The following is a 24,510-nucleotide window of genomic DNA, read 5'->3' on the forward strand; positions in this document are numbered from 1 at the left end:
TATTTTAACGATAAGAATTATGTACATCACTATTATTATTATTAACGATTTAAAATATAAGTTTCAATTGTTTTATTTTAATTCGAAAATTTTCATGATTGGGATTTCCTAAATTAGTCTTCCATAAGATACTTTATAATAAAGTAATAATATACTTTATTTGTTATTAGTTTTGAAAATTTTGAATATAAATAATGAAAATTATATAAAAAGGTTGGAGAATATTTATTGATGGCTGATCAACCAGATAATAATAGACAGCCTGCATACGTACGATTTAAAAATGGAACATGCTATGATATTGAAGTCATATGGATTAACTTTCATAAGAAAGAAAAATCCTACTGTATTTTACCTTCTGAAAAATTTTTAGATGTCAATACTTATGCTACACACCCGTGGATATTCAGGTAAATTGAAATTTGATTGAATATTTATAATGCTGTTTTGTATGTTTGATTTTAGAGAATGTATATCAAAAAGTAGAATGGTAGTTAATGGTAAAGAAGTGTTTATGGCAAGACCTTGGTTAGAAGAACATAAACGTCTTAAATTTAGTCATCCTATTAATGTACCTTTAAGAACAATGGTATTAATAGAAATGCCAGTAATTGAATTACGTCAATTATGTTTGTTAAATTTAGCTAAAATTTTGACACATGAAGATGAAGTCAAAACATTAGAAATTCCTATAATTTTACAGAGGGAATTGGTACAAATGATTTGTAACAAAGAGGAATGTAAAATGAAACTGACTAATTAAAGTATACTATTATGTATCATTATTGATATGTTAATAAGTTGCTTTAATTATATTGTATTGTTAAAGGTAAATGTACATAATTTTTGTTTATAAGTAAGCGAGTTAAGTAAAATATATTTTTCTTAATTAATTTTTTTTTATAAATAAATAACTTTTTATGGTAAAAAACTTATTTTTATATGAATTTATATATCTGGTTATAAGCTAGTTTAGTAAACTGTACATCAGAGGTAAATTATTGCAAGTTAATTTTTTTTTCAAAAATGAGTTATGACTGTTGAATAAGTATTTTAAAATAAATTCCATTGTTAAAATAAAAATTAATTTGTGATAGTTTACTTCTGAAGTATACAATTTACTAAATGTATATAGTTAGATTTATTTAAATTTTGGTAAATTTCATTGAACATCTCATTTTTAAATTAAAAAATAACTATAAGACTTGTTATAAGAAAAACAACCTTTTGGTATGAATAATTAATAATACAATATTTATATTTAAAAATATTGCAGCAGATTTTTTTTAAATCAATATACATATCAAACATTTGTACAAGGAAATGTAACTTTATTTCAATTAACTGCATACAAATTGAATTTCATGTAATTAATGTATCATCTAGTTCTTCAACTTTGCTGTCTATTTGTAATGATGATACTTTTCGTAACACTTTATTAATGACATCATTTAATGCTTCTCGAGCTCCAATGTCTAGCAAGTTTAAACAAGCCTAAAAAATTAAAAAAGGAATCAAATAAATTTCAATTAAAAATTTTAAGGTGAAGTGGAGTAATTGTATATGCATTTTTTAAAAAAGAATGCACAAGTTTTTATTTTGAATTTACGTTTAATATGATAGTAACACATATAGAGACCAGAAATTTTCAACATAAAATAAAATGTGCTAAATATTCTGAGAGTAACCTCCCTCTTTGGGGGAGACCACTATGGCTCTTAATAGGCTGATAAATCTATAAAAAAAAAATATTCTGAAAAAAAAATTAATTTACAATTACCCCATTTGTTAAAATTTATATCACTTAATCTTATTTTAATCTAATATCAATATTTGTGTTTATTTATTACTATATACCTCCATTTCAGGTCCTAGCTGCTTGAAACAATATAATTATCATTAATTAATACTCTTAATAGTTAAAAATTCACTGTATATCAATTAATATCATAATTTTTTTAGCTAATCTTTCAACACCAATTGGCATACAATTTTCATTTTATAATGGTTTTGTATTCTCTGTATGAGACTGAATGGTATAAAATTATAAACTAACAAGGTAGTTATGCTAAATTTATGTACGCAATAAAGTAAAAGCCGAAAAAAAATATAAATACAGTCAACAAGTTAAAAAGGTTATCACAATCTTTCAGATAATTCATAAAGTATGAATTATGATCTGATCTCTCAAGAACTTGAAACTTTTATAAATTAATCACTTGTGATTAGATACATTTTTAAATATCTCTTAGAAATAAACAACATAATTTTATGGCAATTTGTGAGATTTTGTGTTTATGTATTACAATTTTATCAATATTTTTAAAACCTAAAAAAGTATACACTCGGTGTGTATGCAATGAGGCCCTAAAATTTAATTGATGACTAAAAAAAGATTCCTTTTTAACTAAAAAAAATATTAAGATCCTTGCTAAAATTTTTTCATAAAGCTCTGCAATATCTAATGTTGACCTTACCTATACTTTTCAAAGAGACATTGAACACACATAATTAACTTTGCCAAATAATAAAGAATATTAAAATAAATTAAAAATTATTGAATACCCTATATAATACATAAAAAATAATAAAATAGATATTTATATGTACAAGGCAATTGATTTCTTGTTGTTCATTATATTTTTACTGTATAAAGAAAAAATAATTTTGAGATTTTTTTTTGTTTTATTTAGTATTGTTTATTTCTCAATCTATATGTAATTAAATACATTTAAGGTCTATTCCTTATCCCTTATAAGAGTATAAACTTTATTTTTTAATAGTAACATATATATTTTACTAGTTCATGTAATAGAAAATAATCAAACTAAGAAAATAACTGGTTGATAACAAACTTTGAGAATTATTAACATTTTTATGCTGGAGAATTACTGCAGAGTAATGTGTAATTAATTATACTAGTAAAATATGTATGTTGCCAATAAAAAGAAAAATTGTTAAAAAGAATAAGGAATAGACCTTGAAAATATTTAACCACACTTAGATTGAAAAACAAATAATAATAAACAAAACTAAAAAAATTCTGGAAATTATTACTATTTGAGTAGAAATTAAATAGTCAATGATAATTTAATAACCTGTAATGTGGCATCTCCTTGTTGCAATTTAAGAACTGCAATTAATGCTATTTCACTGTTAGACTTGACATAACAGTTCTTTTCTTTAGAACCATTTACTAACATTGGAAGAACTAATTTTAGAAATTCAGGTGATAAAGTAACTTCAGATTTTCCTAAATATAAGCATATATGTGCAACTAATTGTTTTACCTCATTGCTTGTCTGGTTCATTAACTAAAATGATTAGGTTTTTGTATCAACTAAATCTTATATAAAATTACAATGTTATAAATCTCAATAAAAATATATAAATACATAATACATACTCGAACAAATGGACTCAAAAGCTGTGAAGGAATAGTCATATTGGACTTCATTAAATGTAAGAATAAATAACCACAACTCCTAACACCGTTCATAGTAATAGAAATCTGAAAATTTAAAAGTTAAACTAAATTAAAAGAAAAATTGTACATTAGTTACATAAATTATTATTTAATTTTATTAATAGGGATGTTAAAGATAAATACATTTTTATCACATTTTTGAGTATCTATAATAGTTTAATTAGACTATATTTAATTAATTTACTAATGAGATAAGTTTTAGTGGGGCATTGAGGATAATCATTTTTTTCAGAGTATATGTAGTTAAGAAACTATCTCATTGGAGGAGAGGAGATATAATTCTTAATAAGACTATTAATGATTAAAAATAATTTAATTATTAATAGTTGACGTAGACATCATCAGTTTTAAACTTAATTTATAATGTGCTAAGCTCGGTTTTTATTTTGTAGACAAAAAAACTTAAATTACCTTGTCTGCCTGCAAATGACTAAGTAAAGTTTTTAAAACTTTATCAGTATATTGTGCACTAAATATGGAGTCTGGGGATTCTTTAAGTGCAACAAATAAAGCAGAACTTCTACCATGTCTTAATATTGAATCCAAAGATGCATCATCAACTAAAAGTTATTAAAAGAAAATTATAAAAAACACACATTTTATTGTTTACATATTTAGCTATATTACCTAAAATATGATCATTTAATGCAACATTTAACTGTTCAGGGGATAACCATTTACATAAGGCACCTAAGCAACCAGCTGTACTACTTCTTATAGTATCTTCAGGATTTCCTAGTCCCTCTCGTAATGTCATAAATACTGTTCTACGTACTTGATCAGACATTTTATCACCAGCAGGAGAAATAACACCTCGCAAAGCTTGTAGCATTGTTTCTCTAAGTTATATAAAAATGTACATATTAAATTAAATAAGTTTTTAAATCTTAATTTTTTTCAAAATTACATACTTAATGGCTGGATCTTCAGAATTTTTTACACCTGAATGTAGATCTACAAAAATTGTTTCTGTACGAGAATGAACCACAATAAGATGACTTAAAGCATTTGCTGCTTTGAGTCTAACTTGTCTGTTAGGATCTTGCAGAGATTTTAAAAAGGTTGTTTGTAGTTGGGGTAAAAATTGTTTTAAATTACTACCAGTCTTTGCCAATAACAAAGCTACAGTTTCTAAAATGGCAGATTTAATATTCCAGGAATAACGTTCATTTAAAATACGAATGAGAGGTCCAGTCATATTTAGTACGGGTGATGTTAAACCTTCTTTAGCTGCCACTTTTACAACTTCTCCCCAGCCTTGTGCTGCTTGTTCTTTTATCTCAGGATTACCATTCAGAATTGCTTCTCTAAAAATAGGTACAAATGGATCTGCACCCTGAAATTAAAAAAAAATCACATGCGTTCAAGTTTTTATTATTGTTAAAATACAAAAAATTTAACATAAATAAACAATTGAAAAATAATTATACTTTTGGTATACAGAATCCAGGTAAATATTCAAGATTTTTGTTATCATTCATAACAAACTTAATTGCTTGTCTTATTTCAAATATTAAATGATTACTTTGCTTTGTATCAACTGACTAAAAAAGAATTTTAAAAAGGAATTTAGTATAAAAATACTGAAGCAATAAAATATTACAAATATCATTAATGATAAATTTAATTATACTTTGCAAACTGCATTTAATGCTTCCCATGCCAAATGCAAATTTTTCTCATCTTTATTTTTAAACTGATAAATAATACCATGCAATAGTTTTGGTACACAAGAACTATAATCAGCTTTTGTGTGAGAACAAAATGCTGCTAATAACTGTAACGCTGATTGTTTTTGAGATACATTATCAGATTGTGTTGCATCTAATAATAAATCAACCATAGTTCCAGCATCATCACAAACAGCCAATACAACAGCTTGACAATAAGCTAATTCCTAAAATATATAATTTAAATTGAGAAGTTTAAAATTAAACCAAAATTGGTTTTACATACTTCAGTAGCAGATTCAGTTTTAGACAAAGCAGTTAATAGAGCTGGTAGAATTTTATGTAAATATTTATTTAAAGCTTCACCAGCAACTGATGCTAAAATTGATAAAGCTTTTGTATTGATTGGGGGTTGAGTCAATTGAGGAATTAGGTATGGTAAAACTACTCTTGACTTTACTGCCATTACTTGACGTAATCCATCAAGTGTCTTTTCAGCTATTTCTGGATCAGGGTTATTCTATAATAATTATAATAAAACTAAAAAAAAAATCAAATTGAAGTATTTTGAAAATACTAAAAAAAAAAGTACCAAATTATTTAACATGGGAGGTAGTATGTCATCTAAAGCTCGATGACCAACTGTAGAATGAAGACTATCAAATGTTTTAGCAGCAGCTTGCCTTACTGAAGGTAATGGATCCATCAGTGCTCGACTAAAATAAGAAACAATAAATGTTATTATAGTTTTCTTGTTATTTTTATCTAGTTAAAACTTGCAAATTACCTGACAGTTGGTACAAGACTATCGACAAATGTTAGTACCATATCTCGGCTTGTAGAAGCCATTATTTCTGATAAACCAATACAGACTCCTTGACGTTGATCAGCTTGTTCTGATTCTAAACCTTTTTCTAAAATAGGAATAATATCAGGTAAAACTCGTTCTCCAAGTTTTCGAACAAGATCTCCCAAAGTTCTTGCAGCAACTTGTCTTTTATCAAAACTTGTACTTGCTAAACATCCCAATAATAAAGTAAATAATGTTGGTAATATTTCTCTAAGAGTACGTGGAGTATTTGTTACAACTACTTTCCAAACATGTAATGCAGCTTGTCGAACCATTAAGGCAACATCAGAGCGACCCATGTACAGACCAGCTAATACTCTATTACGTCTTTCAGCTCCCAAAGTACCAATAATGGCCTAAACATTTTAAACATAAATATATACACACAATTTTATATAAAAATACATTTTGTTTTTTTTTGTTTAATAATATAATAAAAAATCATACTTTATGAGAATGCTCTGTACCAAAATTGTCATCATCATTTGCTGTTTCTGTGCTCATTTTACCAGATACTCCAGAAATACGATATAATAAGTCACCAAGGAGCTGTACAGAACTAAACATTTTAGAAAATATTTCAATCAATTTAATTAGTAGAAAATTCTTTGAAGTTCATAAAATTTTTTATTTTATATCAAAAGTAATTTTTCACTGGTATGTTATATATTAAGTTTAAAAAAAATTATATATTTTTCTTTAAATTTTGAGGTTTTTTAATTTTATAAGCAACATATAATTAGTTTAAAAAAATATAAATATTATATATTTACAAAATATTGATAATGCCACTACTTTAAATTATTACTTACATTTTATAGTTTATAAAATACTAAACCTATTATTTTTAGAATGAATACAAAACAAATTTATTACCTAAAACGTATACGCCAATTGTCATCAAATAAACCTCTTTCAAGCTCTGGCAATAATAACTGAATAGCTGATTCAGCATACATATTAACTATACGTTGTCCTGCTTTTAAAGCTGTTTCTCGAACAAATTCATTTTCATCTGCTAATGCCTTTAATACAAGTATATATAATTATATGACAACATTTATATGTATATGACTGTACATTAAAAAAATTATTTATATACCTTAAGAATAGGGGTAATAATTTGATTAATGTATGGAATAAAATCATCATTAAATACTACAGGCATATAAATGAACATCATTATATAACCATCTTTGACTTGAGGCGCAATATCAGTTCGTTCTGCAGTTGCAATAATTTCTATAAGATAAGTACAAAAATAAATTAAATATTAAACCTTCAAGTATTCTAATAATTTATATATTATTTACCTGGCATCAAGCTGTGCAGCTTGCTTACACCTAAACCACCCACAACTTCACTTAAACCTTGTGCAGCTCCTGATCTATCAACTGAACTAGCTTCTGATGTTAATGTTTGCATTAACCATGGTAAAAGATCTTGGAAACTAGTTTCTCCCATTCCTCTAACCATAGCTCCCAGAGCACGTGCAGAAACTGTCCGAACTTCTGGTACAGGATCAAGCAATGAATTTTTTAATCCTGGTATTATACTAGGCAAATATGGTGTTAAATCTTTTTGATCAGTTAATGAGTACATATTTCCAATAATTTGGGCTGCCATTTTTCTAGTTTCAGTTGAACGGTCAATAAATGCTCGTTGTACTACAGGCATTATTAGAGCAAGTGATGGAGCGTCAATAAAATGTACAAATTTAGTATTCAATAAAATTTGTAGGCATGGTGCAGTTTTGTTTGATGGATTTTGTAAAGCCTCTAGAAGGACTGGTACAATAGCTATATAAAAACAATAGATATAAATTTACGAATAAATTTTCAATTATATAAAAAATCAGAAGCTTATTGTTAACAGTCACCAAGTATCTTAATTAAAAAAACTTTTATTATAAAGATAAAAAAATACTATGGCTTATAAGATTCCTGATAAATAAAATAATTTTTTTTTGATATAGTGATGTTTTTTTAATAAAACAAATTTAATATTGCATACAATAAAAGTATGGAAAAAAGAACTACTATGGATTATTTTGTAAAAATATTAACTATAAAAATGTTAGATAAGGCTTGATTCATCAAAGACTTATTAGTATAATAATGATGATGAACTTGGGGATATTACCTTAAGTGGTTTTTTTAGGGATAGCATTATTTTATATGACTCAGTTGTATATTCAGAGAAGGCTAAGGGAGCTCGTTCTCTCCTCGATAGCACTTATCACTACCAAAATGAAGTTATGAGAAAAAGAAAGGTCCAAAATATGGAATTTTATAGATGTTTTACTATGGTCTCCCTATTATGAAATACCACTGACTCATTGTATATTAATGAATAATGTTATTAATACAGCAATAATTTTTATCAAAAAGGTGTTTTACCTTGAATTTCTGGATTTCGTATAACTGAACCAATAACTTTTAAAGCTTGAGCTCCAGCTTCCTGGACAGAAATATGTGAATCACTTAAAACTTCAATTAATTTTGGAACAATACTAGGCAAACATGATGAAAGTTGTTTAGGTGCACAGTAAGCCATAGCTCCCAACAATTCCACGGATCCTAAAATTTTTTTTTTTTAATGTTATTAGAACTGAATAACTATTATTGAATATTAGAGATAAAACATGCATTACCAGTTTTAGTTCTCCAAGAATCTCCTTCTAATGCATTTAACAAAGATGGTAAAATAAGTTTAACACCATGAGCTGAAAGTTTACTCATTATAGCCTTTGAACAGTCGTAAGTAGCAGTTCGTACATATTCACTGTTATCCCCAAAACATGATAATAAATGGGGTAAAACATGAACAATATAAGGTTCAAATAATCGACCTAATGTTGAACAAAGCATTTCAAATGCAAATAGGGCACCTTCTCTTTTCTTATAGTTTTTTTTATCTTGTATGGCTTCAGTTAATGTACTCATAATATCATATTGCTTTAAACTGAGTATACCAAGACCTTTAATGACACCAGCTAATCCATGAGCAGCTCCTTTGCGTTCTCCAAATGAAGCAGAATTAAAAAGACGGTTTAAAAGTTTTTTTAAAATGGCATCAGCATCATCTTTTACCATGGGCATTAAAGGTGATAAACAATTAGATACAGCTTCTTGAACTTCTTGTGAAGGTGTAGATAGTGCTTCAAGAAGTCTATTAGTGATAGGTTTTAGTTTAGGATCATTATTATCTAAATGTCTGGCTAAACTTCCCATACAAACAACCACACCCAAACGTACATTATCAAAACTTTCAGAAGATGTTGCTTTCTTCAAAAATTTTTCAAATATACTCATTAAACGATCTACATTATTTTTTCCATGCAAGTTAACAACTGCTACTGCAGCTTTAAGCATATGTTCTCGTACAACATGATTTCTATCATCTAAACTTGTAGAAACAAAAAAATTGACGAGCTGAATTACCATATCATCACTTAATAGCAAAGATAATTGTTCTAATGCCATGGCTACTCCAACTCGACCTTGCCAATCATCCAATTCAATATTATCTTCTAGTTTCTAAATTAATAATTATTAAACATTATACATGTTATAACATTTAATTTAATAAGAAAAATATTTGAATGATACTTAATCTATCAATAATTTTTTTTTAATTATGAATTCTTACACTAAACTAACAATAGAATAATACATTTACATACTATAACTTTACTGTTATACATTGATAGAAGTTTTTTTAGTGCAATATTAGTTGCATTTATAGGTGAATCTTTTAAAAAAGAAAACAAAGCAACTGAAACAGCTTTCTGTACATCAGTAACTGGATGCACAACATCCTCTAGTAAATTTTCTAAAAGACCATTTACTTTTATATCTAATTTTGCAAAATCCCATAAGTCATCTGCTAAATTTCTAAAAAAAAAAATCATTGTTTCTAAAATTTTTTTACTAAATAATTAAAAATTATTTGAAAAAAATTCATTTTATATTAAAACAAAGAGAATAAAAATGACACAATTATATTTCATTAAGTAGGAATAGGATATTTAAAAAATGAAATAGCAAAAAAAAAATTTAATTCAAAGTTTGGTTGACAACATTTAATCAACTTTTAATCATTAGTATTTTATTAATATTTTTAAATGCTAATGAAAATGAACTATATAAGTTGAAACTAACATGACAATGTTAACATATACCAGATGGTCACTAATGTAGAGTAAAATAGTTGAAAAAAACTGTACTTTTCACTTTAACTATTTGTTAAGTATAAATTAGTTTACAATTGTTATTTAAAATAAGAAATATACAAAACTAATATTTTTGAAAAACCTCGATATTTTTTTTAAACATAGTGATAAAGACGTCTTCTTAAATTTTTTTTTATGTCTTTCACTAACATTAAGTTATTTAAATTAAAAATATCACCTTAAGTAATTTTTTACTAGGACTAAAAATATATATATATACACAAATGATACAAACCTATTTTCTTCATATATATCAAATTTAGTTATCCAAATTCTTTTGGTTATTCTTAAAATAATATATGTATCTTTTTTTGATGTTGGGAAAGCTGCTGCAACCATTTTAAGAGCTTGTATAGCTGTATATCGAACTTTAGTACATGGATTTTGTAAAGCAGATAATAAACATAAAATTTCTTCTCGACTTGCAGGATCACACTTTTCCTCAGTAGAACAACTTTTAGCTATAGTTAGAAAAGCTGAAGCAGCTTTATCCTGTAGATTACCAATGGTACGACTTATAATTTCTGATAATAACTCAAACATTTGAATACGAGGTAAAAATTTTGGTCGCTGTAAATCTGAACTACTCTTTGCTTTTGAAACTGCTTTTGGACGTATGGTTGCTTGATTTTGTAACAATGATAAGCTATCATAAACAAGTGGATGATCAAATGGTAAATCTAAAATAACTGCTCTAATAAGGGTAAAAGAGTAACAAAATGCTGGTGAAGTCAGTTCTTGTTTCTTATTACGAGTTAAATCACAAAACATTTTCACAAGTCTAGTTGAAGCTTTTTCTGAAAAATATATTTAATAGTGTTTTAAAAATAATATATTAAATAGTGTCCAAAATTTATTTTGGAGGGGTTTCTGGTCAAAACAAATAGTTTAACTAGAAAAATAAATCAAACCCTTTATCAATATAACAATAATAAATTATTTTAGGGGAATATAGTTTCAAATAATATACAATTTTTTTTTTTAATTAATAACTACTCTAAAAGTAAGAATTCATTTTAAGGGCAGCGGTAAAAAAAAAAAAAAAATTTTCATACAATCTAATCAAACAAATTTTTATAATATGCCACCGAATGTTTTAATTTAATACACAGAGTGTTAAAGAATTAAGGAAACAGATAAAATGTTACTAACAATGAGAACAATAGAAACACTTTTTACTTACTGAACACTCTATATATTAAATGTGGGTAGTTAACAAAGTATTTTATATGAATTACCTATATCTTCTTCTAACCAATTCTTATCTATTTGACATTTTGGTTTTAATTTTCTTAGTGTCAAGTAAGCAATTGATTGAATAAAGGAATGTGATAATTTTATTCGTCCATTATTAATTTTTGGACTATTTTTCGTTTTTTTTGTTTCATCAGCATTAAATGCACAAAAAGCTAAATCAATAAAAACTTTTTTCAATAATGGAGCAGCAATTAACGATTGCAAATTTGATATAATGCCAGGGAGTAAATATTGTAACGATTGTGAAACTAATAGAGGATTTCCAATTATTATACCATTCAACATGGATACTACACTTATAATTTCATTATTCATCTGTAAAATTATTAAAAATCAATAATTAATTAATTGTTTTTTTTCATTCATTTAAATTTAGAATTCTTTCATTTTTTGCTACTTTTAATTAAGAAAACATATATTAACAATAAAAAATACTACAACCAGTATTCATTAGAACAAAATATTGATAAAAGCAGGCAAAATGCCAAATTCCAGAATAAATCATTACGATTTTATATTAAAATATAAATTAGAAGAAACGGTTAGAACAAGATTTTTGCTACAACCAATAATACACAACATATTACAGAAAAATCTTAGATTTTACAATAAAGTAATCATAATACACATAAAACCATAATACTACATACAGTAGCGCTCAAAAGTATTTTGACAATTAGTTTAGACCACTAAATGGCATGGACCTGCAAGACAGTAAGTAGCCGACCATTTTCTAGTGAAGAGTGCAGCAATCTGCAGCTGTTATCCTTTGGAAAAGAAGCTGACAACGTAGGCATAAGTAAAAAAGTCTGTTTTTTTAAAATACAGGGCTCAAAAGTATTTTGACAGGTGTATTTGTTAGCGCTAACACCTATTTTATTTTGTAATTACTTTGTTTTGGTATTTAGTGGCCATTTTTATACATTGCATGGACCATTCTAACCAAAATGCCGAAGGTTAAAAAGTATTCTACTGATCTAAAAGAGGCGGTTAATGCAACATTACAAAGTGGCCATTCACAAGCTAAGAGATTTTGGACTATCTAGACAGATTGTCAGTGTATGGAACCAACAATTTCCATCCCGTGGCATAGTAAAGAATGCTGAAAGATCAGAAATGCCACGAAAAACAACCGAGAGAGTCGATAGGGACATTCGACGGAGATCAGTTGCAAAGCCCCGCCTTACAGCTGTAGATATTACTCGCGATATAAACATTCCACACGGTGTTAATGTTCGTATATCAACTGTAAAACGTCGCTTGAACCACTTGAGTTTGAATGGTCGATGTCCCAGCAGAAAGCCATTGGTTTTTGTAAAGAACCGGAAGGCCAGACTTTCATTTGCTATTAAATACAAGTCTTGGACAACACAGAAGTGGTCGACCATTCTATTTAGCGATGAAAGCAAATTTAATATATTTTCATCAGACGGAATATGGTATGTTAGACGTCCTGTCAACACTCGAGACAATGTCCGCTACTAAGTTCCAACCGTAAAACACGGCGGAGGACATGTTATGGTCTGGGGATGCTTTTCACGAGCTGGTATTGGCCCTTTGATCAACATAGAAGGTATCATGGACCGCTTTAAATAAGCTAACATACTAAAAGATAATGTTGGAACATGCCGAAGAAATTTTCGAGGGTGACTGGCAATTCCAACATGAAACGATCCCAAACATGCCTCAAAACATGTTAAAACCTTTTTGTCTAAGAATGGAGTCTTCGTGTTGGATTGGCCTAGTCAAAGTCCAGATCTGAATACAATTGAACATCTCTGGGACAAGCTAGATAGAAGGATCCGTCAACGAGAAATAACCACCAAGGCAACTCTACTTCAAACATTGCGTATAGAATCGGCCAAAATTCCTCTTTCAACAATTGAAAAGCTGATTGACTTTATGCCAGCTCAATGTCAAGCGGTTATCAGGTCTAAGGGATACGCTACCAAATATTAAACTTTCAGTTACTAATTTCTGTGATCTTGCTTGGTTTTTTGTTAATTATTTTTTAAGAAAATATTTATTTTTGTTGTTTCTATTTTTGTCAAAATACTATTGAACGCGGTAAACTTCTATAAAGCTAATTTCCAATATTTATACTAACGTTTTTGTACATTTTTTTGTTTCTTCTTGCTTTTTTTACGCTTAATCACAATTCAGAGTCATACGATTTATTGCTCCTGTTCAGATTTTTTTTAAATCGCCATTAACGTGTTTGTCAAAATACTTTTGAGCGCTACTGTAGTATTATGGTACTGCTCTATAAGCAATAGGGCATCTCTTAATTTTGAAATTTTACTATTCCACGTAGAATAGATTTTCCAATATGGAAAGAAATAAGATTTACAAAATTTGGATGAGACTGATCAACCCTATGATGTGTGCAAGAGGGTTGAATCAATAGGGTAGTTTATCTAATTTTATGTATATATTTTTTTGTTAAATACAGCTCTTCCAATAAAATTCAACTTAAAATAATTCATAGATGAAAGAAATCCTATCAAACCTTAACAGAGTAAGAATAAAAAATATAGAAATATTCTTATATTCTAATATTATCAAACCTTTCATTTAGTTGGATACTTTTTTTATGATTTGTAGCAACACTTTTCAAAACATACTGTTTTTCTGTTTCACTTTTTGGGAGGATAATATTATAATCAGGTATAAGTTTTAAACTTAGATGCTGTTTTAAGATTGATAAATCTTTACAAAATTTTGTAAATCTAATTTTTTTCCATATTAAAAAACTTAAAGGGGTGGTGAGTCAATTTTCAAAGAAAAAAAAAAGTTCTACTATAACTAAGGACCACTCTAGTAGGCAATTATTAAATGTATTGAACTTTTTATAATTGCCCACTCATAATAAAATTAAGTTACCAATTTTTAAAAAAAATTTAATTCATAATAATAATAAATCAACAATGAATTTCATAAAAAATAAAGAAATAATGTGGTAAAAATATCTGTTTTTGGATTTTGTATTATTATCCATTTAAAATGAGCACTAATAACTAGAGCTCTAATGTTTTTACGTGAATACAAACATACGTGTACACAGGTATCGTGAACACGAGAGTATAACAAAATAAAACACGCATGATTAATATACGTGAATTAGTAAAAGCTAAAATACGTGAACACGTATAAGAGTCATAATCACGTGAATACGTGAATTCGTTAATCACGTGAATAATTTTAATTGATATCAACTGAAAATGTATATTGTTGAGGACTGCGTGTAAATTTCTTTTTCTGGTATAACAGATTTGTATGTTTTTTAGGTCATTTAACAGAAGCATGCAAAACATTGAATTCAATATGAAACAAAATCTACTAGCTCAAAGCAGCTCAATATCAGTGAGCTCTGAGAGATGCTTTTCTACTGCTGGAAATATAGTAACCTCAAAAAGGACTTGTTTGTTGGCAAAAAATGTAAATATGCTGACATTTTTGTACCAAAATAGAAAATTATTAGTTTAATAATATTTTATGTTATTAAAGTTATTTAGGTGTTGAATTATTTTGTTTATTTATTATAATTTGTTATAATATTATTGTTTATTTATACAAAATTATCTTATGTCACTCTATAGGTTAGGTTTTTTTGAATAAAACATTAATTATTATTATTGATTATTGAGCATAATTAGTTTTTTAATTAACTTAAGTAAAATTATATAAATAAAATTATTTTCTTCCTAGGAAAAATATAGAAAACTAAGTTAAGGCTTAACACAAATTTACGGTTATACGTGAATATAATAATTCACAAATACACGTGAATACAACAATTTATGGATACACGTAATTAATATCATAATTCACGGAAAATTTTAAGCAACGGGTCTTATAAATCGAACCTTAATTTCACGTGAACACGTGAAAGCGTGTACACGTGAAATAAGGAGCTCTACTAATAACATATACAACAAGATATTGGCTATAATGAAAAAATCTTGCTAACATTTGATACTTATTGTAATTAATCTCTACCCATAGGTTTAATTTTTAACTTACAATATTCAATGTATTTCTTATCTCAGATTCTTTTTTCAATTCAATATCCATAGCTTCTTTTTGTTTAGGAGATAGTTCAGGTTTTTTCATTTTACCTTCCTTGATTTTTTTAGCTTCTATTTCTTTCCTCAGCATAATTTCTTCTTGTTGTTCTTTAAAAGAATATGCTTTACTTTCTCGTTTCATATTTTTCAAGTTAATTGTATCTTCATTTTCTTTGCTAAAAAAATTAAAAACATTAATAATGGTTAAAAAAAAAAATTGTTAATTTAAGTTTAAATACTTGGCTAAAATGGATTTATTATATAGATCTCCTTCTGGGTGTAAATAGATAGCGTATTCTTCTTCAGTAACATTTATGTAGCTATTATTATTCACTAAACATAGCCTGATTTTTTCTATAATAGAAGGAATGATTATATCACCATTCATTTTTGAAATAGTACTTAGAACGTTCTCCATGCACTATAAAATTAATTAATAGTGTAAATATACAATTATAAATATTTTATTTTATAATTTTATATTACTCGTGAAGGCTTATACTCTTCCATAAAAAGTTTGATAAGCTTTTTTTCATACAATCTAATGAAAACTGATGGTTTTAACTGATAATGATTTAAAATCATAAGCCATAAATTAGGTCTGTATTCTTCTATATTAAACAAATTATATTATTAGATTATTTTTAAACTTAAAAATATACATAAAAAATTTTACTCCACGGATTTGAGATAAAGACTTCGATGATAATTAATTTATTAATATAATTCACAATGCAAACAAATTATTTTCAAGTAAGTTCCTCTGCAGGTTCAGAGTCTTACAGGTTTCACACACATGCGACTGTCTTTACTAGATGGTAACAGACTTTAGAAGAAGTACCCGACTAAACCCATCATTACAGGTTAATAAGAATAAATATTTTACAAAAAGGTATTATTTCAGAATCAGTATAACAAAAATATAGAAAAAATTTAATTATTGAAATGAGTAAAATCCAAAAAATGTATTGGGTATAAGGTTGACTGAGATTTTTATAATAATTTAATACTATTTCAATTTTAATACTTTCTTTGATGTTAACTATATTAATAAAATTATATAATTATAAAGCAATAGAATTTTATTTCAAGATTTTCCTTATTAGTTTAACTATTTTAAATGTATATTTCCTGAAAAAATAATAAATTTCTCTAATACTACTTTAGCTATTTCCTTCATGATTTGTTTTTTTAATGCCCATATAATTTTTACAATGGTTGGAAAAAAATTTATTTATTATTAATGTTTTATTCAAATATTTCACAATAAGGACCATGACTATTTAAAAAAATAATAGTACAAAATGTCATTGAGTAGTAGTGTACTAAAACAATGTCTCCTCATATTAAAACTTAAATATAATTTCAACTAATATAAAATTCTTAAAACCCAATAACATGTATTAACAAAATTACTAAGTCTATTACTAAAATTACATAAATCATAAAAGCACATAAACACAATTAATAAATTAGTATATTATTGATTTTATTAATTTAATCGAAAATGTCATTAATGACTAAATAAATCATTTGTCAGAAAACAATACAATAACTGAGGTAAATGAAAAAACAAATAAGTACTTAGAAAGGATATGAAAAATCAAAATATAACTCATAAATAATTAAATATTGTAAGCAAATTTAGTATATTTACAATTAAAACCACTGGAATTCACAAAATTAATAAATTTAAGAAATATAAAAAAATTATATAAATGCACAATATTAAGCAGACATATAAATTAAAAATATGTATGCGGACTTAAAAAAAAATCTGACAAAACGATTGGATGTAATTTTATTTATGACATCTTAGAAATTTTTCTGGGTGGGTCTGGTGAAAATTTTAAACCTCAAATTGCAAAATGCAGGCAAGCGTTTTTTTGAAAACTCTTAAAATTTTAAAACACTAGTAGGTGAACGGCAAGCTGCACACTATAGTAAATTAATTTATATTTTATATATTCTTTTAAAAGCTATGATTGTACTAGATTGAACAAGAAAACTTATATAACCCAATTGAATCAAACCCCTGTACTTATGTATAAGGTCTTCCCAATTGAGCCAAATAGGCAATCATTTAAAATAATATAATTTTTTTTAATAAATATATATAAATTTGTATAATTATAAAATTACTTATTATAGGATGATGAGATGGTTTTAAACATTCAAATGCCAAATTTTTTTGTTCATCTTCTGTTAAATTTTTTATCTGACATAATATTGAAATTGCTTCCACCAAATATTTAGGTGTGATAATTATATCAATCTATAAAAAAAAATTAATAAATCCTTTACATTTTGTCAATACAAAAAGTATTTTACTCATATTCTGTACATTATTCTGAAGAAAATTCATTATTTCTATTAGTAAGGAAGCAGCTATTTTAGATCCTCCTGGAGACAAAACTATACTTGTAACATTTCTTTTTGTTTCAGCCCTAATTGATGACTTCATTGTTAAAAGACTAAATACTATTGATCTCAAGTATAGTTCAATAGGCCCATTTATTTTATCAAAATGCATGTTTAGGACTAGTAAACTGAATGTACATATTTTATTCAAAACTAAAAACATTAAAAATTAAAAGTCCAATTATTTATATAAAATATTGAATTTAATATATATTATTACTCATAATACTATATTGATACATATATTGTTTATAAAAGCATTAAAAATATATTTAATATAATATATCCATATTCCTAATCATATATTAAGTATATTTTAATTAAGTAATATTTTTAATATAGTTTTAATTTTATTTAAATAATTAGTCACAAGTGATCAATTCTTATTATATAAGTATATTTTAAGTTGACTTCATGTGAATGAAAAATTTGATATTATTTTAATAAACAAAATAAATTATTGATATTGATTTTCAAAACAAATTTTTAATTTTAACATCTTATAGCAATAAAAAAATTTACCTTCTTCACTAAATTGAAGTAACAGTTTTTCTGATAAAAATAATACTTTATTTGTGTTCAAGATTATACTCCAAAAATTAGAAAATCCATTTTCTTCATTTAATTTAGGATTTTCTTTCACTAATTGTAGTAAGAAATAAGAAGTATAAGCAAATTCAGTAGCTATAGGGATCTAAAAAATGTATAAATAATTTACCTAATAAAATATAACAATTAACTTAAAAAAATAATACATAAATTACTAATATTCACTAATTTATAAAAATAATTTTAAATTGAATATGTATTTTAAGGTTTTAAACAATACGTTTTTGAACATCAATATTTTATTATTTTCTGTAATATTTAAATTGGACATTGAACTCATTGAAGGTCGTTTAATTAGCTACAAAAGATACTGAGAATTGACTGGACAAGACTTAAAAAGAAAAAATAGATTTCTGTTCAATGTCCATCCAGTATTCTGATTAATATAATATATAAACATTATTTTGGATTAATTTGTATAAAATCTGGCTAGGTAATATGCCTGTGCCTATGTTTGAAAATCCAGGTAAATATAAAAAATAAATTAAGTTCTACTAAAAATTGTAGTTTTAGTTATATTTTTGTTTGCGTGCTATTTTACAGACATAATTTGGCTTGCTGTGTGGCAACTCGGTATCCATTTGGAGTGGCTGCCGCGCAAGCCAATGTTCGAGGGTTTTCCGCGCATAATCGATACGCACTTTGAGTGTTTAAACATAATTTTTAATATAGATTAACAAACCTGAGATGATTGTGAAGATTTTTCAACAGTTTTTAACAACAAAGGAATTATACTAACAGCAAATTTGCTATGATTTTTTTTAAAAATGTGTGCCATACAATCTATGTAAGCTAATTTAACAGCCAATACTGATGACTTTTTATCATAACCTTTCTGGAGAAAAAAAATGTTATTTAAATAAAAAATGATTAATACTATTAATTATTGTATAATTATTTACTGGAAACCAATTTATTAATAATTTAGGGACATTTTTCTTAAAACAAGTACTCCACAGCATAACAATATGCAAAGCTTGTATTAATGTTTTTTCATGTAGTTCAGTGTCCAAAATTTTAATTAGTTGTTCTATAGTATAATCAGCTATTTCTTGGCTTTTTTCATCATTAGCAACAGTATTGTAGCTTAAATTTCCAATAGCCTTAAAATAATATAATTGGAATAAGTAATTAAAATTTAATTATTTTTATACAACAAATATTACCTGTAAAACATTAATTTTTTGTTCTGAAGTACTTAATTTTCCCTGAGAGCCATTATAAATATTAAAAAAATCCTTGACAATATTTAACACAACTGATGCATCACTACACTTAAGTGCTAGTTCTTTGCATATATCAGCTGATTCAATTCTTGCTTGTTCATTTTGTGAATAAATATTAGCTTCAATATTTAAAATAGTTTTAATAAATAACCAAGAATTAATTTAATATTTTTAAATTACCTGAATATCCTTTTATTATTTCACTACAATGAGCACTTAGATCAATAGACAAGTTAGCAATAATTACAGATATACATTCTAATATTATCTCAGGATTTCGCAACATAGCTTTTAGCATAGAAGGTAGTAATTTTGTTTTAAATATTTCAATTGTGACTAGTTTTAATGTAAATGAGCATTGATGAATGATTTCACGTTCTGGGCGAATTTTGCAAGTAATACCCTCTTTAATAAAGACATTCAAAAAAGACTCCTAAAATGATAATCCAAAGGAAACTTAAATACTTATATAATATGTTAAATTAGATTTACAAACACCAATACCAACATACCATGAATTTTTCAGCAAGTGATATATTATACAAAGAAATTGATTTTAATACATAAGATTCAATAACTAACAAATATGGCTTTGAATCTAAACTTTTAAATACTTCTCCATAATATTCCAGTGATTCTTTTTCACAAAGCCATATATCATTCAAAATATTATATGATTTTTCACAAACACTAAAAGTTAAAGAGTTAAAAAAAAAAAAAAAAACTTTACTCACTAAACTTACTGTGTATTTTTAGATTTAGCTATAGCACTTATTAACAATGCTTGTAACTCTATAAGTTGCGCAAGTTCAGCTTTAAATTTTACAAAAGATTCTTTAAATGAATATTTGATGATAATACTAATAATTTCAAATCCAAAATAAGCTGTTTTTGCTAAATTATTTCTAAATAAGACAAAATCAAAAAAATAATTTATAAATTGATAGGTCAGAAAAACTTTTTTTAACATTATGTAAATTATACATGATAATTATGTAATCTTCATAACTTAATGAACAATTAAAAAGTACTATATATAAACAGAATATTAAGTTTTAAAAACTTATGGTATAATTATAATTTTATTCAACACTTTTTTGAAGAAAATTCTTTACAGAAGGTTTGAAAAAAAAAAAAGATCATCGCACATCATGATGCGCATCATATTTGTTCATCATAGACAGATTTTATTGATTTATTAAGTATAAGGTCAAAATTTTATTATTCAATGAATGTTTACGTTGCAAGTTATTGTAATAATAAATAAATATTTTGAATTTTAAATTCATACAACTTATTTTTAATATTAAAATATTTATTATTAATTAATATATTAGTTTTTAATCATTAATTACTAATAAATAAAAATTTATAATTCGATAATTTAATTCATTTANAATATATATTTTTGTTTACTCTTAATTATTATTATAAGTAAATAATTTATATAAAATATCATAACTCAGCCAAAAATCAACAAATATCAGAGTACCTTTGGAGTGTCTCTGGGCAGACCTGATAAAAAAATCAAAAAAAAAAATGCTGGCAGCAATAAGCATTCCTGATAAAATTTTTAAATGCTCATAGTGTACTAAAAATTTTTTTTTTATCTTCACAAAAAATTTTCGAAGAATAATGTCATCTATCTTTTTTATTATAAAGAAAATTGAACATTAAGAATTTGCCAGAATTGGCTCATTTTTCAATATTTTATTTTATTATAAGATGTAAATATAAGTAAATATTATCTATATATACTTTTATTAATAAATAACAATAGTAAGTAATAAATTATATTTTATATTATAATTTAGCGATGTATTTTCGAAAATTATTATTAATTATAAATTTAAGTAATGTTATTTGAAATTCATTAAAATTTTAAATACTATTTTGCATAAAAAAATTAAAAAAAATTACAAAAGATGCATTTTTTATAAGATATTTATATAGCATCCAATCAAAATTTCAGATTAGTTATTACAGCTATCATAACGCCATTATATTTTTCGTGACAATAGAGTAAGAAAATTAATAATTAATTTAATTAATTTTAATTGAATACAAAATTTTTAAGTGTATGTATTTATTTTATTCCAAATTAAATATATTTTATAAGTTTAATGACTAAGAAAGAAGTTTCACTTTATTTGCACATACCCGTAACAAGCACTGCTTTTTTTTATACAATTATTGTAAGCCTTACTTTTGCAAGCCCTTGTGTCAACTCAAACGCTTGCAGTTTTTCTAACATATCCCAATTTTTTAAGAATCATACATAGCAAATCAAATTTCTTTTCAAGTTTTAATATGATTTTTTAAAAAGGATTATTATTTATAAAATTACTAATGTTTATAATTATTTAAGACACTCAAATGTTAGGAATTATTTATGGATATCAGGTAACTCAGTGGGAAAGCTTTGCCTGTATAGTGAGAGTCTTTGGTTCAATTTCCCATCTATAAGCATACTTTTTCTTCAGTTTACAAAATTTATTACACAAAGTAAATTTTTTTTTTTTTTGCCTGTGACTGAGTCTTAAAACTGAGATGTGTACATTAGTTACTGCTGCGTTTTCAACTTAGCCAAACCATCAAAACTTAAGTTTTCAACTTAAGTAGTTTAAAAAATTTTTATGTATTAATTAGTTTTAATCATTTAAATGATTTATGGAAATATGAATTATTAATCTATGAAATAAATAAATATGATACTAACGAAATATTTATCTGAGGAAAGTTCTTGACGTAATGAATCAATAATGGTGTTAAATTTATGACACAAGATTCAGACTTAGATTTCATTAATGTTTTCATAAACTCCTTTACATAAGACTGTGATTTTAAATCTTGATAGCGACTCAAAGCAATCAACAATGATTCTCCAATATATAACCAAATATCATCACCAACATCTATAAATAAATTTAGATATATTTTAGGAACATTTAAAATGTAACTAATTTGACCATAAATTACTTACTAGACTTGGTAATATTTGAAGCATTTTTGAATAAAACTTTGCGTTCTTTAATGCTAGCTGAAAGAGTTTTGATATGAAAGTCTACAAATTGTTTGTTGATCTACAATAAATAATAATTAATTTTAATTACAATACAATATTATCTCACTATTCAATAATAAAAATATTTACTCCTTTAAGATCAGCCATTATAATTTTTAAGTTTATAATGAGAATTAACTATAAGAATTTACTAATATATATTATTTCTTCATTCTGCATAAATCGTGCTAAATAAAAATTGTATTACTAAAATCAAAATGTGTAAACGTGAAAGTTTCCATATACATGCCTCAGAAATAAGTAAATTGATAAAATGCCGATTGTTATGAACATAGAAACACAATACGAATTATCTTTGATCAAGGTTTATGTTTTTAACCACAGCTTCTACAAAAAGATTACGATTATAGATAAGACAGGTTACTCAACGGGCTGACAATTTTTTGCTACAGCCTAAAATACGGTTTGTCACCTCAAAAACAGCTGTTAAAGCATTGCGAATTTTATAGCTAACGCTCTGTAGCGACCATGGAAAGATCGAGAATCTTCAAATATTTAACTCAAAAAATAATAAAAAAATGCAGATACAAATTTCGGGAACAATGTTACTATTATCAAGGTTAAACACATACTGAATCACTTCTCAGTATGCGTTTAGCATTCATATTTTTTTGTTATAATTAATATTTTTTATTTTAAATTTTATTATAAAGTTTTTATGGAATACTCTTTTGTTGGTAAATTTGACGTTTCTATGATTGATATGATTCACAAAGAAAGTTACTACAGATCCTAACTTTCCTACACGAACAAATTTAGTAAAACTCAAGTTTTCCTCATAAATACTATCCGAAAAAAATTAGATCTATAAAGTTATAGATATAAAGTGTAGTAAAATTTCAAACATTTATTATGATAATGTCAAAAAAATAGAAATAAATAAGATAATCACCAAATAATATAAATAAATGAGGGAACCAGACACTATAAAAAGGGGTTTAAATAAAGAAAGGGAAATTAGCGGTTTGACTACGATCGTCTCCGTCTCTGGTAAGGAAAAGCATTAATTTTTGGATTCGTACGGGCGTTATAGAAATTGTGTATTTATTATTATTTTATAATTTTGTGTGCATGTATTACAATTATATACTTGGAATACAATTATTTATAGACATTCTAAAGACTTAGTATTATTCTATTAAATTTCATTATTATTATAATAATAATTATTTCGTGTGTGCGACTAGAATTAAAGTCGGATTGCTGGTCGTTTAGTCAATGCCAATAGTTAGTATGTAAGCTGGCTAGTCTCCGGGCTAAACCGTCCTTTAGTTGGTTGAACAAAAAGATAGTTTTGCTAGTGCTTAATAAGAAGTGACCCTTTGACTGCTATTTTCAAGCTCATCTGTGTTGACGGATATACAGGCTATCCCTTAGTGGCTCTTAACTTGAGAACATTGGACTAACCTGCGTATTCGGGCAAGAGCCAAAGAAACGCGGTTAACATTTATGAGTATAAGTCGTTTGTTTACGTGTGTGTTTTGGTGCTGATATTCAAAAGCAAAGAAGACATAGAGGAGTGTGGAAATTATAGAGTCATAAAGCTTTTCAGTCATTAAAATGAAGATTTGGGAAAGATAAGAAAATTAGAAATGAGACATCGA

The 24,510-nt window shown here is 25.8% G+C and overlaps 2 protein-coding genes across 5 annotated transcripts; one reads left to right on the forward strand and one right to left on the reverse strand.

Moving 5' to 3' along the window:
- On the forward strand, positions 1 to 2,496 carry LOC126901192 (von Hippel-Lindau tumor suppressor homolog). Of its 3 annotated transcripts, XR_007702990.1 has the most exons (4): positions 1 to 143; positions 214 to 410; positions 466 to 829; positions 1,963 to 2,496. XR_007702990.1 is itself a non-coding variant. In XM_050677522.1 (3 exons), the coding sequence occupies exons 2-3, from the start codon at positions 232 to 234 to the stop codon at positions 761 to 763; spliced, it is 477 nt and encodes a 158-aa protein (XP_050533479.1). In that variant the 5' UTR covers positions 1 to 143; positions 214 to 231; the 3' UTR covers positions 764 to 941. The 3 variants fall into 3 exon arrangements, 2 of the variants coding, with proteins under 2 accessions (XP_050533479.1, XP_050533480.1); XM_050677522.1 differs by lacking the exon at positions 1,963 to 2,496 and having other exon boundaries at positions 466 to 941; XM_050677523.1 differs by lacking the exon at positions 1,963 to 2,496 and having other exon boundaries at positions 5 to 410; positions 466 to 944.
- On the reverse strand, positions 1,240 to 23,173 carry LOC126901177 (eIF-2-alpha kinase activator GCN1). 2 transcript variants are annotated; one of them, XM_050677483.1, is made up of 36 exons: positions 22,976 to 23,173; positions 22,805 to 22,904; positions 22,541 to 22,736; positions 20,565 to 20,726; positions 20,334 to 20,511; positions 20,002 to 20,254; positions 19,762 to 19,940; positions 19,498 to 19,698; positions 19,278 to 19,430; positions 18,509 to 18,680; positions 17,910 to 18,139; positions 17,708 to 17,840; positions 16,052 to 16,176; positions 15,805 to 15,986; positions 15,522 to 15,741; positions 11,480 to 11,813; positions 10,477 to 11,038; positions 9,693 to 9,903; positions 8,661 to 9,546; positions 8,407 to 8,586; positions 7,321 to 7,806; positions 7,110 to 7,249; positions 6,884 to 7,032; positions 6,455 to 6,566; positions 5,945 to 6,363; positions 5,750 to 5,873; positions 5,444 to 5,677; positions 5,121 to 5,384; positions 4,918 to 5,031; positions 4,399 to 4,823; positions 4,115 to 4,326; positions 3,899 to 4,047; positions 3,407 to 3,511; positions 3,099 to 3,314; positions 1,858 to 1,875; positions 1,240 to 1,494 (listed from the first exon to the last, which is right to left on the reverse strand). In XM_050677483.1, the coding sequence occupies exons 1-36, from the start codon at positions 22,991 to 22,993 to the stop codon at positions 1,363 to 1,365; spliced, it is 7,974 nt and encodes a 2,657-aa protein (XP_050533440.1). In that variant the 5' UTR covers positions 22,994 to 23,173; the 3' UTR covers positions 1,240 to 1,362. The 2 variants fall into 2 exon arrangements, with proteins under 2 accessions (XP_050533440.1, XP_050533442.1); XM_050677485.1 differs by lacking the exon at positions 1,858 to 1,875 and having other exon boundaries at positions 22,976 to 23,166.
- Between the last annotated feature and the right edge of the window lie 1,337 nt (positions 23,174 to 24,510).

Source organism: Daktulosphaira vitifoliae, unplaced genomic scaffold (genome assembly GCF_025091365.1).
Source record: "Daktulosphaira vitifoliae isolate Bord-2020 unplaced genomic scaffold, ASM2509136v1 Scaffold_3, whole genome shotgun sequence".
Lineage (NCBI taxonomy): Eukaryota > Metazoa > Arthropoda > Insecta > Hemiptera > Phylloxeridae > Daktulosphaira > Daktulosphaira vitifoliae.

What these genes read in the sequence shown, in the direction of transcription:
- LOC126901192 (XM_050677522.1), top strand. Translation starts at nt 232, where the DNA reads ATGGCTGATCAACCAGATAATAATAGACAGCCTGCATACGTACGATTT. An exon ending in ACACACCCGTGGATATTCAG is followed by an intron (nt 411 to 465) that starts GTAAATTGAAAT and finishes GTTTGATTTTAG; the next exon opens with AGAATGTATATCAAAAAGTA.
- LOC126901177 (XM_050677483.1), bottom strand. An exon ending in ATCTCATCATCCTATAATAA is followed by an intron (nt 16,177 to 17,707) that starts GTAATTTTATAA and finishes TGTTTAATATAG; the next exon opens with AAGAATACAGACCTAATTTA. An exon ending in CATTAAATGCAGTTTGCAAA is followed by an intron (nt 5,032 to 5,120) that starts GTATAATTAAAT and finishes ATTCTTTTTTAG; the next exon opens with TCAGTTGATACAAAGCAAAG.